Source organism: Mustela erminea, chromosome 4 (genome assembly GCF_009829155.1).
Source record: "Mustela erminea isolate mMusErm1 chromosome 4, mMusErm1.Pri, whole genome shotgun sequence".
Classification (NCBI taxonomy): domain Eukaryota; kingdom Metazoa; phylum Chordata; class Mammalia; order Carnivora; family Mustelidae; genus Mustela; species Mustela erminea.
Window position 1 is genome coordinate 126,310,435 of NC_045617.1, and position 17,116 is coordinate 126,327,550.

The 17,116-nt window shown below is 38.1% G+C and overlaps 1 protein-coding gene across 3 annotated transcripts in view; it reads right to left on the reverse strand.

Moving 5' to 3' along the window:
- GMDS (GDP-mannose 4,6-dehydratase) overlaps positions 1-17,116 on the reverse strand; it is a 622,428-nt gene that overhangs the window by 294,892 nt on the left and 310,420 nt on the right. For all 3 annotated transcript variants that reach the window (XM_032340945.1, XM_032340948.1, XM_032340947.1), the window contains one exon: positions 1,019-1,146. In XM_032340945.1, coding sequence (XP_032196836.1) covers positions 1,019-1,146 — 128 coding nt within the window. The remainder of the gene's footprint in view (positions 1-1,018; positions 1,147-17,116) is intronic.

The window sequence follows — 17,116 nt, forward strand, 5'->3', positions numbered from 1 at the left end:
CTGTTAGCAAGTAAACTACTTGTTTGCTTTCTTTCGTAAGTGTTCAAGTTTCTTTTTGAATCGCATCAATGAACAAGGAAGCCAGATCCGGTTTCCCAGAGAGGAATCATTAAAGACAGAAATAGTTTCCTGAACACAGGAAATCTGTAAGCACCTAAACAAGGACAAGCAGACTCCAGGGAAAAAGACAATGTTACCAACATGCTCCTTTATGTCTGGCCATAGAAACCACCATGGATATTTAAAAGCATACTGATCAGGGAAAGGTAAAAAAATAACCATTTGCTTAAAAAAAATCACACTGCTTATACATATAAGATATCGAACCCAAACCAAAAATTAATGTGTATATAAGTTCCAAGAATGAAAACTTGAATTTCCCTTTAACTATATCCAGAATTATGCAACAGTATCATTATTAGCAACTCTCTTTAATGAACAAAATTCATTGGTGTGTAAAGTCATACTTTAAGAAATGTGTAGGGTGATAACCAGAAACCAAAAACTCTATAAGAATATTACTCTTAGAGGTACCTTAGTAGCATAATGTAAATCTGAAAGTCTTGGATTATATAAATTGATCAGGTAGTATTTCTTGAAGCTCTGAGAACTGCACCTTTATACTTAAAAATTCTTTCAGTTAGTTATATGTATATTGGGCAGGCAAGAGGGGAGAATGTGCAAAAAATGAGAAGGAGAAAGAAGCTTTAGAAAGAAAAGAACACTATTCAAACATTTTTTCATCCACCATCCAAATGAATGACCAATACCTTCATTTTAAATAACGAAAAGAACAACTGTGAGAAGTTTCCATATTCAAGGAACACTCAGTGTAATCCATAAGTAAAGCTGAACTGTGGAGCCTTAAACTGAAATGAGTAAGAGTTTAAACAAATCTGCATAAGCAAAATTTTATATGCTACCACCTCTTGAAGGTAATGCTTTTCCACTAGAGGCCCGGCATTGAAAACACCAACTGATGCAGGTCTTTTTAAGAACATAATGAGTCAGTTCCTACCTCTACATAGTCCTTGGCATGGCCCCAATCTCGTTTGGCATCCAGATTTCCCAAGCTGAAACATTCCAGTTGTCCAAGGTAAATCTTAGCCACTGACCGGCTAATTTTTCGAGTAACAAAATTAGCTCCTAAAAAGAGATAAAATGGTGTTTATCAGTATAATACATTTGACATTTAACAGTTTGGTGAACCAAACCCAGTCTCAGCCTCCCGGCATTTCTTTCATTCTTATGCCCCCTTCTTTAAAATAAGAATAAAAGAAAATGACCACTAACTGTCATTTAGATAAGTTAAGAAGTTCTAATTCTAAGTGTCACATCAGCTCTACTTTCATAACAAACATTTTTCTTTGGGGGACGTCTTAACATTCCTAATTTGCTGCTGCTATATGTGACCCAGGCATTAGGCCAAAGAAAAGCTATTGGAATGCCAGTTTTTAAACAGAAAATTCAAAAGGGTTGTATAAAGGGAAATGCCAGAATGGAAGATGGACATCTAAGACCACCCTGATTTTTTAAAAGAACATAAACAGCATATGTTCCTATTAATAAAGCTATTTTGGGGATCATGGGGGAATGGGAGAGGAGAGTAACTTAGCTCACAGGATATAACTATTTAAAGGAAACAAACAAGAAATGCGCTTGAGTTGCCAATAAGTGGTGATCGTTCTTCTTTAGAAACCTGCAAAGCTATCCAATTATAAATTATGACATAGTTCCAAGTCAAAAGTTTCCCCGTACTATATTTACTGAAATTCCACCTTCCAAATTCACTTCAGTACTATGTACAGAAAATTTGGTCTCCTGAATTCGGCATAAATATTTTGAAACAATTGATGAAAGGGACCATAAATTGAAGAAAGAAGTGAAAGTGTTTTACATTCTTTGGTCTTTAATGAAAATGTCTACTTTTAAAAGATTACAGAGAAGAACAAAATTAAGACACTTCCGAGATGATTTTACCCAAGCCTCTGTTTCTAGGTAAGGTTATCACAAATACCAGGTAATGCCACACATAAAGGTAATAGCACACATAAAGTCAATAATGGTTGCATACAGTTTAGATAGATTACTATCATAATTTATCACATTTCAATAACTTTAGCTTTGTTCTTTTGCAGATTAAGCAGGGAGGTGAGTTATGATGAAAGCTTTTGGCTTCTAGAGAAACTGGCACAGGGATAAGGGGAATTTTTCTGAAGAGGTTTACTAAATTTTGGCAAGAACACAGCCCAGGGCAAGTGCAAACAGATACTAGATCACTTACTACAAAAATCTGGTGTACACATCTATACCAATACCATCATTAAAAATGACAATGGGATTTCCATGGAAATCTAAAATTTTCAGTTTCTCTTAGCAGCTGATAGAGTATGCTTTGCTTCTTCCATGGCTTATAAAACACAGAGTGTTTATAAAACACAGAGCTTCTTCAAAAAAGAGCCTTTCGAAATGAGAAAATGTTTAATAAGAGCAATCCTTCTCAATCTGCCACCCTTAGCAATCTTTTATTCTCTATGGACTTGTAACAAATAAATTTAAATTTATAATTAAATGTAGATTTCTCAATGTCCTTCTATTTTAATAACAGGACTATACTATCATTCCAAATATACTAGATAAATTAGTGATGCCATATAATTAGACGAAGCTCCCAACATAAAATGGTTCAGATTATTCTCTTTACTGGGAAGCAAATATTTAGGAGTCCTCAGCAAGTATGTGACCATGTTCAAACAATCTATCTAGGCTCTACACTTACTGTTTAATCTTTCAAACAGTATTAACTGAGCACCTACCAAGCACAGAGCACTGAGCTGGGGAACTTGTAAGTGACACGGCAGCCCCTGCTCTCAAGTAGCACAGAAAGTGTAAGACAGACAAATAAATCAGGGTTCCCAGACGTTAGATGACAGATCTGCAAGAGGAAGAGTCAAGTCTGGTAACTCCTTGGCTGGATGTGGTCAGGAAACACAGAGAAGCAGAATGCCCTGAGGTCCTGAGGTTTCATTAGGCTGTGAGATAGGTACGGTGCTCCAGGCACATGCAAAAAACAGCACAGGGGCTTCTGAGTAGGCCTTTGTCTCTACTTCCTTATCACAACCCTGCAATGATCATGACCTCAACACCTCCGACAATGGCCTTCACTTTTAGCATTGTGCTAAGTGCTGCTCCATTGATCTATATATCTATCCTCAAGAGAGTATCACACATTCTTGATTACTTTAGCTTTACGGTAAGTTTTAAATCAGGAAGTGTGTGTTTTTGGATTTTGCTCTTTTTAAAGACTGTTTTAGCTATTCTCAGTCCCTCAAATTTCTGTATGATTTTTAGGTTCAGCTGCTTAATTTCTGCAAAAAAGTCAACTGAGATTTTGATAGGAATTGTATTGAATCTGTAGGACAATATGAAGAATACTATCATCTTAACCATATCCTGTCTTCTAATTTATGAACACAGGATGTCTTTCCATTTACTTAGGACTTTGAAATTTCTTTCAGCAATGTTTGAAGTTCCCAGAAAATAAGTTTTGTTTTTGTTCTGTTAAATTTGTTCCTAAGTACTTTATTCTCTTTGATGTTACTATTGTAAATGAAATTGTTTTCCAAATTCCACTTTCAGATTAATTTTAAACATTATTGCTACCATTTGTTTCACTAATTAATTTTTGGAGAAGCTTAAAATTATTACTATTTTTAAAAATTTGCTCCCTTCGTTTTTATACCTTATCACACAAGACTGACGTTTTTAGGAGAAAACTATATAAAATCATTATATATTAGAGTGAAACTTAGTGGCAACTTTGCCCAACCATCCCAAGTGTGCAGATGGGCAGAGAGAGAGGCAGAGGCTAAGCAAAATGCCCAACAGTCAGGACCAGTAGATAAGCCTGATCCAAGCCTGTCCTGTGTGATTTCCCACCTGTGGCTGTTTTTACTAAGCCACAGTGCAATGTAGGAGGTATCCTTCTTCAGATTAGATTTAAGTGGTTGTATATTATTAACAAATCAATAAATGGACCTGTTGCAATTATTTTAAGTGCACATTTGATTTCTAAGATCCTTAAACTAGAAGGCCTTAGCTAGGAAGAAGACCAAGAAATGAAAGGTTAGCCCAATGACCAAAGACCAACTCTATTAGCTACTGCTTATAGTATTTTGCACCAACCATTTAAAAGCTCTGAAGTTATAGTCTCTTCTGTATAGTAATACTTGCCATGTCAAATCACAGGATATGTTATTACTGGTGAAACAATGCTGTAGAACATAAATCATTACTGAAATGTAAGGAATTAGGATCATCACGTCCTCATTTGTAAAACAAGGATAATAATAGGTAGTTACCATGTAGATCTGATGTTTAAGTGAGAAAATCTAGGTAATATGATTAGGAAGTACTCAATAAATATTAGCCATTATTATAATTATTACATTACAATGTTAATGGTATCTATAATTAAGCCTAAATGAAAAGTTCAGGTTTCTTAGTTCTTTTATGACTAGGTCTCTTAATTCCCTGATTTTTGAAAATCTGAGCTTGAGAACAGATCTAAATAAAGAGCCAATTTCAAATGTATAGACTCACACACTGAAAGCACTAACAAACATTTCTTAAACCAACTGCAGTTTACTTTTTCAATATAAATTCATTAACAAAGAAAAAAGAGTGGCCACGTAAATGTATATCCATAAGAAAAAGATAAATTAAGATGGATTTTAGTTCAAATCTTAGTTCTAAGACTGAGATACCAGTTTTGCTAGCACTGACAGAATGAAAGGAACTTGCATTTTGACAATATAGAATACAAAAAAACCTGCCACATTAAAAATGTCAAGATACGCTGGATAAAATATATCTATTATTTATTTAAGCTCAAAGCTGAGTCTCCAAGATGGATTTAAGTGAGGGGAAAGCTCCAGAGCAGAGGTCTGGGTGGGCACTGAGTGTTCTGAGCTAAGAACATGACTAGAGCACCATCTTAGGACCTGGAAATAGGCTTCAGCTTTCATATCCAAGCCGAGGCAAAGGACATGGTGTTGGAGAGAGAACACTGGAAGTAGGGTTATACACTATGTGAGTTAACAGTAATTCTCTTCCTTTTATAAGTGCCATTATTTTAAACAAGCATTTTAACTTTTTAGTTTCCTTACCTATAAAATGGGAAAATAATCCATACTAAGGACCTAATAAGATACTATAGTTCAAAGGCTGTAGAACACTCTACGATCGTCAAGTATTTCTGTTAGTTACAAATAGTTACAAATGTTTATTGTCTTGAATATGTTTACTGTGATCAATCTTTTAAAATAGTAAGGCTTTTTCTTTCACATTTGTCTGTATGTGACCTTCTCCACAGTTAGCTCAAGTCTGGGAAAAAATTATGATAGCTACTTCAAATAGTCAAAAAGAAAGTTAATATTCATCCCTATCATTCAAAATAGGATTCTGTACCAAGATAGTTAAAATAAGGTTTCATGGAAGAGTAATTTTCTAAATAATTTAGTGTATCAAAAGCCAAGAGTAGTCACAATCCAAAGTTTCTCCCAGGTTCTGATGGGCATGCATGTGGGCTGTAGTTCTTGGGGAGAGGAGAAGAAGTGGCAGAAGGGGTTCCCAGGCCATCCTGGGCAGTGGAGAAGGACACAAGCAGAGGCGGGAGAGGTGAGTCTTAAGTGTTCCAACCCAGCTCCTTGGGATAACAAGCAAAGTATATTTAAGAAATCATTGAGAGGAGGAGCCTTCACCTTATTTCATGTTGGAGAGTCTGGGGAAATCTCCTTAGGATGCCACCTGATATCTGACCTGGGCAGCTTGCACCATGATACACTGAATAGGGCATGAGCTCCCTCAGAGGGCAGGTGTGGTGCTGTGAGACCCAATAGGCCTGGCCTGCAACGATGTATGGGCCCGAGGTGGTGAGGGAGGAAGCCCCGTAGTTGAGTCTTGGCGGTAAGACCATGTACGCCAGGGACTACATGTAGGATGAGACAGTGGGTCTATAGTCCATAATGCCAAGGAGGGGTAGAGTGAGGCTATCTCACTCTAGGAGCCTACTGGAAAGAGAAGCCCCTGAATTTGATCAGCAGCAGACACCAAAAAGAGCCAAACCTGAAGCTAGCACCACCTCCTTGGCCATTAGGCAAGGGAATAGCTTATACCAGCAACACGGCAGCTGCGATTAGCAGTGTGCAGAGTGTACCATTGGGTCTGAGGATGCCAGCTGCCCCCTTGTCAACACCAAATAAAATAAGACACATTTGTATCCCAAATAACTAGATGGCATCTCAAAGAGAAACAAGGGGAAAAAATGGCATATCTAGAGAATTGGCTTCAATACTGTATTACAGCAGATACTTAATTACAATTTTTAATTGAATTTGGTTTGGGTTTTGTTTGTTTTTGTTTTTGTTTTGAGAAAAGTATAAATTTAACCATTAGGGACTGTGTGTATTTCCTGTGGCTGCCATAACAAATTACTACAAATGAGGGGGCTTAAAACAACTGAAATTTATTCTCTCACAGTTCTAGAAATCACAAGTCAACAGGGCCATGTTCCTTCTGGGAGGTCTAGGGGAGAAACCTTCCTTTGCTTCTTTCTGTATCTGATGGTTCCAGGCATTCTTGATTCTTATCTTATGGCTGCATCACTCCAATCTCTGCCTGAATCTTTTTTTTTTTTTTTAAAGATTTTATTTATTTGTTAGAGAGAGAGATACAGAGCGCAAGCACAGGCAGACAGAGTGGCAGGCTAGAGGCAGAGGGAGAAGCAGGCTCCCTGCCGAGCAAGGAGCCCGATGTGGGACTCGATCCCAGAACGCTGGGATCATGACCTGAGCCGAAGGCAGCTGCTTAACCAACTGAGCCACCCAGGCGTCCCTGCCTGAATCTTTATACCATCTTCTCTGTATGTCTGTGTCTTGCCTCTTCTGTTTCTTATAAGGATACTTATCAATGAATTTAAGGTCTGCTCTGGTAATCCAGGATGATTTCTTCATCTCAAGATTCTTAATTACATCTGTAAAGACCCTTTTTCCAAATAAGGTCATATTCACAAGTTCCCAGAATTAGGAAGTAGGCATATCTTTCTGGGGCCACTCAATCCACGATAAGGGTCAAGGATTAGAATATTTGAGAAAGTATGATAAAACACAAATCAAGCATTGCTATATTATTTTAATATCATTTTAAGGTAGTGGTGTATCTTTCAGGAGCACAACAGTCAGAAAGTCTCCAGTTGTAAAAGATGTAAAAGGATAAAATAAGTTTCCTCTCTATTTTAACCCTGTTAAGTTTGCCTCAGTGAATCTGAATAGCTCCCTGGATCTCCTCTTCAAATAATGCAAATGTATTTATAGTTTTGGACTAGAAATTCTGTGCATATACCTGTATTTGCCATTTTCCCTTTTCATCACTCTTTCTTGAGTCTTCTGGTATGATTTCCTTTCTTCTGAAAATGCATTCACTAGAAGTTCCTTTAATGTAGAGAAATTGACTCATATTTGGAAGATAATTTTGCCAGTTACACAACTGCAGGGTGCAGACTGTTTTCTCTTAGCATGCTGAAGTTATTATTCCACTGTCTTCCGGTTCCCATTTTTTGCCACTGATAAGTGTGAGGCCATTCTGTCATTCTTTGGTAGAATCATCTTTGGTATTTTGTAGGTCATCTTTCTTCCTCCCATTAAAGATTCTCTCTTTGTCTTTGGTATCATGGAGTTCCAATTTCATGTGTCCAGAGGATGGTTTTCTGCATGGTACACCCAGTGCTTCTGTATCCGTGTCTCTTACAGCATGTCTGGAAATCTCCCAGTAATCATTTCTTCCAATATTGGTTCTTCTTCACTCTATTTTGTTTTGTTTTATCTACTTCCTTTGGGAAAAGGAATGCTAGACCTTCTCATTTCATCTTCCAATGTGTTAATTAATTTTTCTTTCTTTGTTTCCATCCTTCCTTTTTTTTAAAAAATAATTTTCATTTCTTTGCCCTTCTCTGCTTTGGGTAACTTCCTTAGATCCATCTAATTTTCCTTCAGCACTCTAATATTTTAAGTCAGTCATTTAATTCTTTATTTCTAAAAAAAATTTTTTTATTAACATATAATGTATTATTAGCCCCAGGGGTACAGGTCTGTGAATTGCCAGGTTTACACAATTCACAGCACTCACCGTAGCACATACCTTCCCCAGTGTCGATAACCCCACCACCCTTTCCCTACCCACCTCTGCCCAGCAGAGGTTTCATTGTTTCATTGTTTCATTATTCTTTTCCCACCCTCGAAACCCCCCGGAGTTGCATCTCCACTTCCTCATATCAGGGAGATCATATGATAGTTGTCTTTCTCTGATTGACTCTGATTGACTTATTCCGCTAAGCATAATACCCTCTAGTTCCATCCACGTCGTCACAAATGGCAAGATAATTTTTTTTTTATATCTAAAGTTTTCTTTGGTTCTTTTTTTCAAATCTTCCTGGGCATTTTTATATTCTGTTGCTGTTTATTTTTAAGTAAATAAAATGATTTTTATGATTTATCATTTTATTTACTTAAAGTTGTCGTAGTAATTTTATATTCGAATTTGATAACCCAATATTTAAAGTTCTTGGGGGCTAATTTCTTGTTTTTGTTTTTTTTTTTTTCTCTTGATTTTGATTGATGGTGGTTTGTTTCCTTGTGCATTTGGTGACCCTAAGAGTTCATATTTAGTCATCTTAATCTGCTGGAAACCAGAGGACAAGTCTGAGAATGACTGTTTCCTCCTGAGAGTGTCTGCATTTGTTTCTGATGGAAGCCAGGAGACACTAACCTCTGCAACCTTTCATCCCCTTCCACAGTCCCCAGGTTAATACTGTTCTGCTCTTCCACTTTGTTACTATCTAAGGCCAACAGCTGAGCCTTCTAATTAAAGAGGCTGAGCATTACCTAAAGGTCTATTAAAAATCACTGCATCAGGCGTGCCTGGGTGGCTCAGTTGGTTAAGCATCCAGCTCTTGGTTTCTGCTCGGGTCATGATCTCAGGGTCCTGAGATGGAGGCCTGAGTGGGGCTCTGCACTCACTGTAGAGTCTGCTTCTCTCTCTCTCTGTCTCTCCCTCTGTCCCTCCCCCAACACTTGCACATGGTCTCTCCCTCTTTCAAATAAATAAATAAATAAATAAAAACACTGCATCACACTAAGTAAACAGAATTAGATATCACTTTGGGGTCCCTAGAGGTCCCGGTCTATTGATGGGAGGGAATTGCCAGGGAGATGACAGATATAGAGAAATAAAGATATTAAAAGAAATTAATTTTTCTGCATTTCTGGATGCAATGCAAATAATTGTGCCACCCCATACATATTTATTTTCATACTAGACATTCAGAAAAATTTGATTTTTTTGGTTTTCTCAATGGAGTATGCCTGTATATAGATACGCACACACACACACATAGACACACACACATATATATATATATACACATGTACACATACACACATGCACACACATATATAAACACCTAAACCTAAAATTTATATCACTGGTTTGCTTATACTTTTTCTCTGGCTCAAATACAATTACTTATAATGATTTTTTTTTTATACATACTAGGCAAATATACTTTTTTTTTCCTTATGAAATCCTGAACCAGAAGATTGTCTTGTCTTGTGGTTCTTCCCCTTTACACTGGGCCTCACTTCCTGTGAGAACAGATGATTATGGCCTGCTGTGAGATCATTCCAGCACCAACACACAGGAGGCAGCTCAGATAAACAACTAAAGCCAAATTCCTAATTTCCTGGCTTTGTTCTTACATCTAATCCTTAATCAATGTGTGTGCATATATATGCATGTTCCTTATTAAACTTTGTAGTATAAAATCATATAATATACCAAGATAATATTCCCCTAGTCAGATACCTTCTAAAACAAGTTTAAGAAAAAGAACTGACAAAATTTATAAAACATACACTCTAAATTATCAGCATTTAACTTTAAGACATGAATAGCAGCACACTTACTAAAATTAAAGAATTGGATCATCTGCTAAATCATATTCTTTACCACAATTTATTACCCTTCAATAGAGACTTTGTTTTTGTTTTCATAACATACAAAATGCAAGAAAGGGCATATTATTATGACCAAGTGGAACTAAGGGAAGAAACATGAGGGAGATAAAGTAAGGGAGATAATTGTCTCTACTAGGAAAATTCTGCTTATCACAGTAAACAAAACTGCTTCTTTTTCTAACATATATTTCACTATGGCTCTGTCTTTATAATGCCTAACTCTAAAGAAGCAAAGTATCTAAGAGTGTGTGGAAATTATCATTGTTTGTAAGTGTACATGACACACAACTGTGTATACATGAACACATACATACAAACATATGCAAAATGTATCCCTGTCAGCATCCAAATAGTATTTGAAGTAACCTCAATTTCTCTAAGAAAACTTCTATTTCGTTGTTCAGTACTTTCATCCAGAAGCTTTAGATTTAAAGATTTTTTTGGAGTTAAAGTACAAAGCCAGTTTGGATGATATTCATTGCAAAACAGAAATCATTCCAATTTATCCTGAACCCCACATGAACCTCCGCCCTGGGGCCCTGCATTCCCCCCCAGTGGTAGTCTCTGGCCACCCCACTGGGAACTGCCTGGGCCATGGCTCGCAGCAGACAGGGTGTAGAAAGAAGAGACACTGGGAAGGTCATGGCTGACTGAGCAGACTGCGGAGATCAGAGAGCTCATACCTCATTTGCTCACCAAGTCCTGCCAAAAGCAACACTATTTAACTGCAGGTACTCAAAATCCAACAGGCATGCTTAAAGGAATCTCAGGCTTACAAGAGGACCATTCACAATGTGCATTTGTTGGGGATAGGTACCACCTTTTGGCAATTATTCATAAATATGTGTTTAAAGAGAAAGATTCAAACTACTTTGCTCTTTGTATCAATGTTCAATGTTTTTCTACTGAGAGTTAAGATGATTCAAATTCAAAAATCCTTATTTCAAGGTTTCCCAGTTTGGCACTATTGACATCTGGGACTGTCTGGTGCATTGCAGAGGGTTAGCAGCATCCCTGGCTATCACTCAATAATGCCAGGAGCACCCCCTCCACAACAGTGGCAACCAAAAATGTCTCTAGACATTGCTAATTTCCCCTGGGAAACTAACTGCCCCCCACCCTTGAGAACCACTGCCTTAGTCAAACAAACCAACGCTGACAAAGACAAAATCCCACAAAATTAAAACAAATTTATACATAAACGCTAACCTTACCCACAGATACACTGTGTTATTTTAAGTCTCTCTATTCATTTGATACACTGACGAAACCATCAGAGAACTAATAAACATGAAATATTTAAATCATGATGAGACAGGGTGAGTCTTCATCTAGAGTCAAAGTGAATATATGAGTCTGGCCTCCTGAGGAGGGTGTAGGTGAAAGCACACATTTGGGAACCATTGATGTCTGGATGGTATTTCAAGTCCTGAAACTGGCTGAGACCACCAAGAGAGGGAAGTGAGCAAGAAAACAGAAATGATCCAAGAACTAAATCCACTGACACTACAACGTTTAGAGGTCAAACAGATGAGGAGGAAGCAGTGAGGCTGAAGGAAAACAAGAGCATGGAAGAATCCGGAAAGTCTGGAAAGCGCGTGCCTGGAAGGTTGTTAATCACCACGACTGTAGGTCAGGAAGACAGGGGACAGATGGAAAAACGACCACTGGGTATGGCGGAATCAAGGTGATTGGTGACCCTGATCAGAGCGCTTCAGAGGAATGAAGACAGAAGTCTGATGGGTGAGAGGGTTTAAGAGACAATGGAGGAGAGACTGAGACACTTTTATTTCAAGACGGGAGAAAAAGCAGCATCTTTGCATGCTGGAGGGAGAGATCCAGTGATGACAAAGAAATGATCCAGGAGAGAGGTAAAAATTGCTGGTGCTGTGTCTCTGAGTTGGTGATTACAAAAAGGGCCTAGTGGATGACTATTGAGCTCTCCAGACAGCTCATCCATGGGCACAGGAGAGAGGGTAGAGAGAACAAAAATTCAGATTAAAAAATGTGCAGATGTTCCCTCAGAGGGCTTCTATTCCCCTGCTCAGATCTTAAACAAACACTTCCCTCTGCTACATGATTTATCCTCTTGTCCATAATGTCCATCCCTACAGCCGCACTATACCTGTTCTCCAAGCACACGAAACTCCCAGCCTCTTGCTCATGCAGATCTCTCAGTCTTTATTTCCTTCCTTTTCGCATTATGATCCATCACTTCAACCATTTTCTTGCTAATTCCCTTAATTCCTTTGCTATCCTAGCTGTTCCACTTCACATACTCTGCAAAACCTCAAATCAATATCAGTGTGTTTCCTCCCATGCTGCAGCCTGAGTGCTATGGGAGAATACACCTATTCTAATTAAAGCTCCCCAACTCAAGCTAAGCTCCTGCTGCCTGGTAATCATTTTATATGACCTGCAAGTTCCCATCAGGCTTTCCTCCTACTCACCTCGGGGGATATAACCTCTACCTCATACACGTCTCCACTTCAGCTGACAAGACTGCTTGTCTCTGCTTGATGAATGGGCTTACCATCTACCCAACTGCCTGGGAGTCAGTCCCCTTTGACTCTTTCTCATTCACATCCTCCAGTCAACTATCCAACACCTACTGCCTCGACTTCTCAGACATTCCTGTACAACTCCCAAATCAGGCCTCTACTAGACCATGATAGTGGTGGCTGCCTAGTTTGTAGATTCCCCCAAAGGACATTTTTTGTTGTTGTTGTTCCTTTATTCTTTGCATGGTCCTAATGGCAAAAGCCCGAGTCTACCTTTCTGACTGCGCTGATTTTTTCAAGAGCAGGAATCAAACCCACACTGACCCAAAGAAGCACAGCGACAGTGATTGGTTGATGGATGGGCACCTAAGGATGGCAAGCCAGTTAGAGCCCTTCCCTAGGTCTTCTCCTAGGGAGAACTTTTTCCTTCAGCACAATGAGACTTAAAGATGCTAGTGACCTTAGTTCTGGCTTCATATAAGAAAGTGTTTTAGGATGACTGGGTGGCTCAGTCAGTTGAGCATCTGCTTTTGGTGCAGGTCATGATCCCAGGGTTCTAGGATCAAGTCCTGTGTCAGGCTCCCTGCTTTCCCTTCTCCTCCCTGCTTGTGCTTTCTCACTATCTGCATTGTTATCTGTCTCCGTCTTTCAAATAAATAAAATCTTAAAAAAAAAAAAAAGAAAAAAAAAGTGGTTTAAAAGATGAAGCCAAAACAGAAAGAGGATATGGAGCCAAGAGACAGAGAGAGAGCACCCTCAAGTTATTGGAGTTCTGGTTCCAGTTGTCACTCTGGTCAGGCCAGATACATCTCTGTCACTTTCACACTTGGGTAACATCCATCCAACCTACCCTCTAACTTTATTTCTCTGAAGCCTAGTGTGAGTTTTGACATTTCTAAACCCAGATTCCTCACAGGGCACAAGTCCAGCTCAGTGAATGACTTCGTTGGATCCTGAACCTACCATTTTCTCTTCTGGATTACTGCCACTGCTGCGAGATGCTCTTCTCACTTTGAGAAAAATCTGGTGTAAAAGCTTACAGGTTCTAAATGCAAGTCTGACCAAAACCCCCTGAAGAAAGTCTTCAGTGATAGGAATAATCCTGTGTGATCTGGCTTCTGCCATCTGCCACCTTTTAGTTTCTCCTCCTGCCCCTTTCCCATCTCACAGTTCTCTCCAGCAACATCCAACTGTGTACAGGTTCCTCAGCAAAGTCCCTTCTCCTCTGTGAGAAATGTCTTTATCCACATTTTGCTCCCCAACTGTCATAATTCACGTATCACATTGAGAAAAGGATTTCCCAAGTCTCCCCTCACTGAAAGCTGTTTCTCCTCCATACTCCTCAGTCACCCCTTTCATATGTCAACCTGCTTTTATTACACTTCACTGTAATTTTTAGTTTAGTTATCTCTACCGTGAGATTTTTAAAGACAAGGATTATATTGATCATCTCTTTCACCAGAGTCTAGTATAGGGATATCACATGAAAGGTGTTCAATAAACATTTTTTGAACAGGGAAAGAAGGAAGTAGGGGTATTCAACAGTTTAAAGAGTAAGATATCTTTTCATTGATACATTTAGTACATCATGAAGTTAGCTCTTTTATTTCTTTTGCCACAATTCTAGATTCTCAGGAATGATTTACCTCTTAAACCAATATGTTTGTTTTACAGGGATATGTATATCAGTAAGCATAAATATAACATTACAGAGGTCAGTTAATGATGAAGAAATTTTCTAGTCATACTAGGCAACTTATCTCTCTTCTGATACATTGTAGTCATAATGTCTTCTCACCCTCCATGTTTGTCAGAACCTCTACAGACTACTTTTCCCTCTATCTACAGGAAGCATTAGGGAGTGGGGAAAATCAAATTTTCTGTTATAGAAGATGATGCAGAAGAATCAAATTTTCTGTTATGAGAGAATACATTCAATTTATACAAGAATGGGATAATAGACATGGATATCATTTTTTGAAATCAACCCATGTTTTTAGAAATCACTTATTAATATTAAAAATGACGTATCCTACATCATTCTATATGTTTTTTTAAATTAATTTTTTATTTTTTATAAACATATGTTTAAGCTGCATTTCAGAAGTGATAAACAGGGGCGCCTGGGTGGCTCAGTGGGTTAAGCCGCTGCCTTCGGCTCAGGTCCTGATCTCAGGGTCCTGGGATCGAGTCCCGCATCGGGCTCTCTGCTCAGCAAGGAGCCTGCTTCCCTCTCTCTCTCTCTCTCTCTCTCTCTCTCTGCCTGCCTCTCCATCTACTGTCAAATAAATAAATAAAATCTTTTAAAAAAAATAAAATAATAATAAAAAAAAAAAGAAGTGATAAACAGAGCTCTTTTACAGAAGGACAATATTCGTACTTCTATTTGACATCGCTCATACTTGAACATCTTGGATTAAGTTTCTTCTTTTGCTTCTACCTTGACTCAGAATTGTAGTGACTTTTGAGAACTAAAGCAGGGCTGCTTCATATAAATTTCATGTTCAAAGTAGCTTTGAAAAAAACAGTATTGGCCTATTCCAGTGTAGAGACTACAAAGTAAGAAAATCTTCAAAACAGATTTGATTCAAATTCTTCACCTGACAGGAGATGGGGGACAAGACAAATATCTATGAAATGAAGCTACTGTGTCTCCTTCCATAATACTCTTACTTGGCACTCATGATTCAGTTTGTTATTCTCTCCTGTCACAGAAAAGTAAAGATATGCAGTAGCCTAAAAACAAATGAGTACAAATGATATTTTCTCACCCAAGGAAAGCAACTAACATTTCTTCCTCTGTAAGAACTGTTGAAATACTTGGGTTTGGACTTCTGTTTATGAAATATTTTTCAAAAAGAGTCAGACTCCAAGGGCAAGACAATCAGAATAAAGGATGAGTTCTAGGTATCAGTTACCAGTCAATAAATGCCACTTTAATTGTTGATATGGAATAAATGTATATTAAGGAATGAAAAACAAGGAAGGGTATGGCTTTCTTATTTGCTATATAGTTACTCTCCACTACTACCATCTATGCTTTCTTGATATTCCTTATCTATTTGTGTCCTCAAATAAAGGCCAAGGGTGTCTAATGAGCACAGAAATGGCAGCAGCATATCTAAGGCACACCAGAGCAGGGACAGAAACTGTTTCTGAAGGACCACAGAAATTTAAAAAAAAAAAAGCATTCAGTTAGAATGATGATAGTTTTTCAACTTGACTAGTTCAATGGGTGTCCAGATATTAGGCTGAACATTATTTCTGAGTATATCTGTAAGGCTGTTCCTGTTAGATAAGCATTTGATTGAATCCATAGACTGGCTAAGCACATTGCCGTCTTTACTGAGGATGTGTCTCATTATATCCCTCAGAGGCCTTACGAGAACAAAAATGCAGAGGAAAGAATTCCTCCTCTCTGCCCAAGTACTTGAGCTGAGGCACTGGTCTTCTCCTGCCTTCTCCTCTGAACACTACAAGTCTATGTCCAAGTCCAAGGGCGTCTGGACTCAGACTAGAACTACACCTGGATCTCCAACTTGCTGATGTCAGATAATGGGACTTCTCAGCTTCCATAATCATGAGCCTGTCTTGAGGGCCTTGTTTAATTTGCATAAAAGCAATGTCTGTGAGCTGCAAACCCAATATTCTTCAAATCAGTTTTTTTTTTAAAGATTTTATTTATTTATTTGACAGAGATCACAAGTAGGCAGAGAGGCAGGCAGAGAGAGAGGAGGAAGCAGGCTCCCTGCTGAGCAGAGAACCCGATGTGGGGCTCGATCCCAGGATTCTGGGATCATGACCTGAGCCGAAGGCAGAGGCTTTAACCCACTGAGCCACCCAGGTGCCCCTTCAAATCAGTTTTTAAGAACAAATATTGTTATCATCAACAAAAAACAAATTTAATAATCATTTAACAGTATATAAACAATATAAATAATTCTAAAAAATGAGAATGGCTACCATTTAGCAGTATCATTGACTCCCTAATATAGAGACTATAAAATAAAACTCAATGAAACATAGTTTTTGAAAGTTAATAGACTTAGTTTCAAAAAAGCTTAGTCTCATATTGCCCCAGTTTTTATGTCAACTACATGACAAATACAAGAAAAGTAATTTGCTTTCATACCTTGCTTCATCATTCCACATTTTCACTAATTAAATTTAGGATTTTGCAAGACTAAACAAGCAAAACCAGGAAAGTAAAGAAGAAACAAAATGTTAAGCAGTAATAAAGGTCTTGAGGAAAAATTTGAGGGTCCAAAACAGGAGCCGATGTGACTAGAATAAAGCTCATTTGGGAAATGAAGTGTGACTGAAAAGACAGGCCATTTTAGGAGCCAGCATAACATAATGGATAATCACCGGTGCTTTGGAGTCAGGCTGTCTGGGTTCAAATCCCAGATCTTTCACTTACTATGGGAAATTAATATAATCTCTCTAAATTTCCATCTTTTCACCTATGAAATGGGTTTCACCATATCTATTTACTAGTTTTATTATGAGGATTAAAAGAAATAAGTGAAAAACAGAGTATGGTCT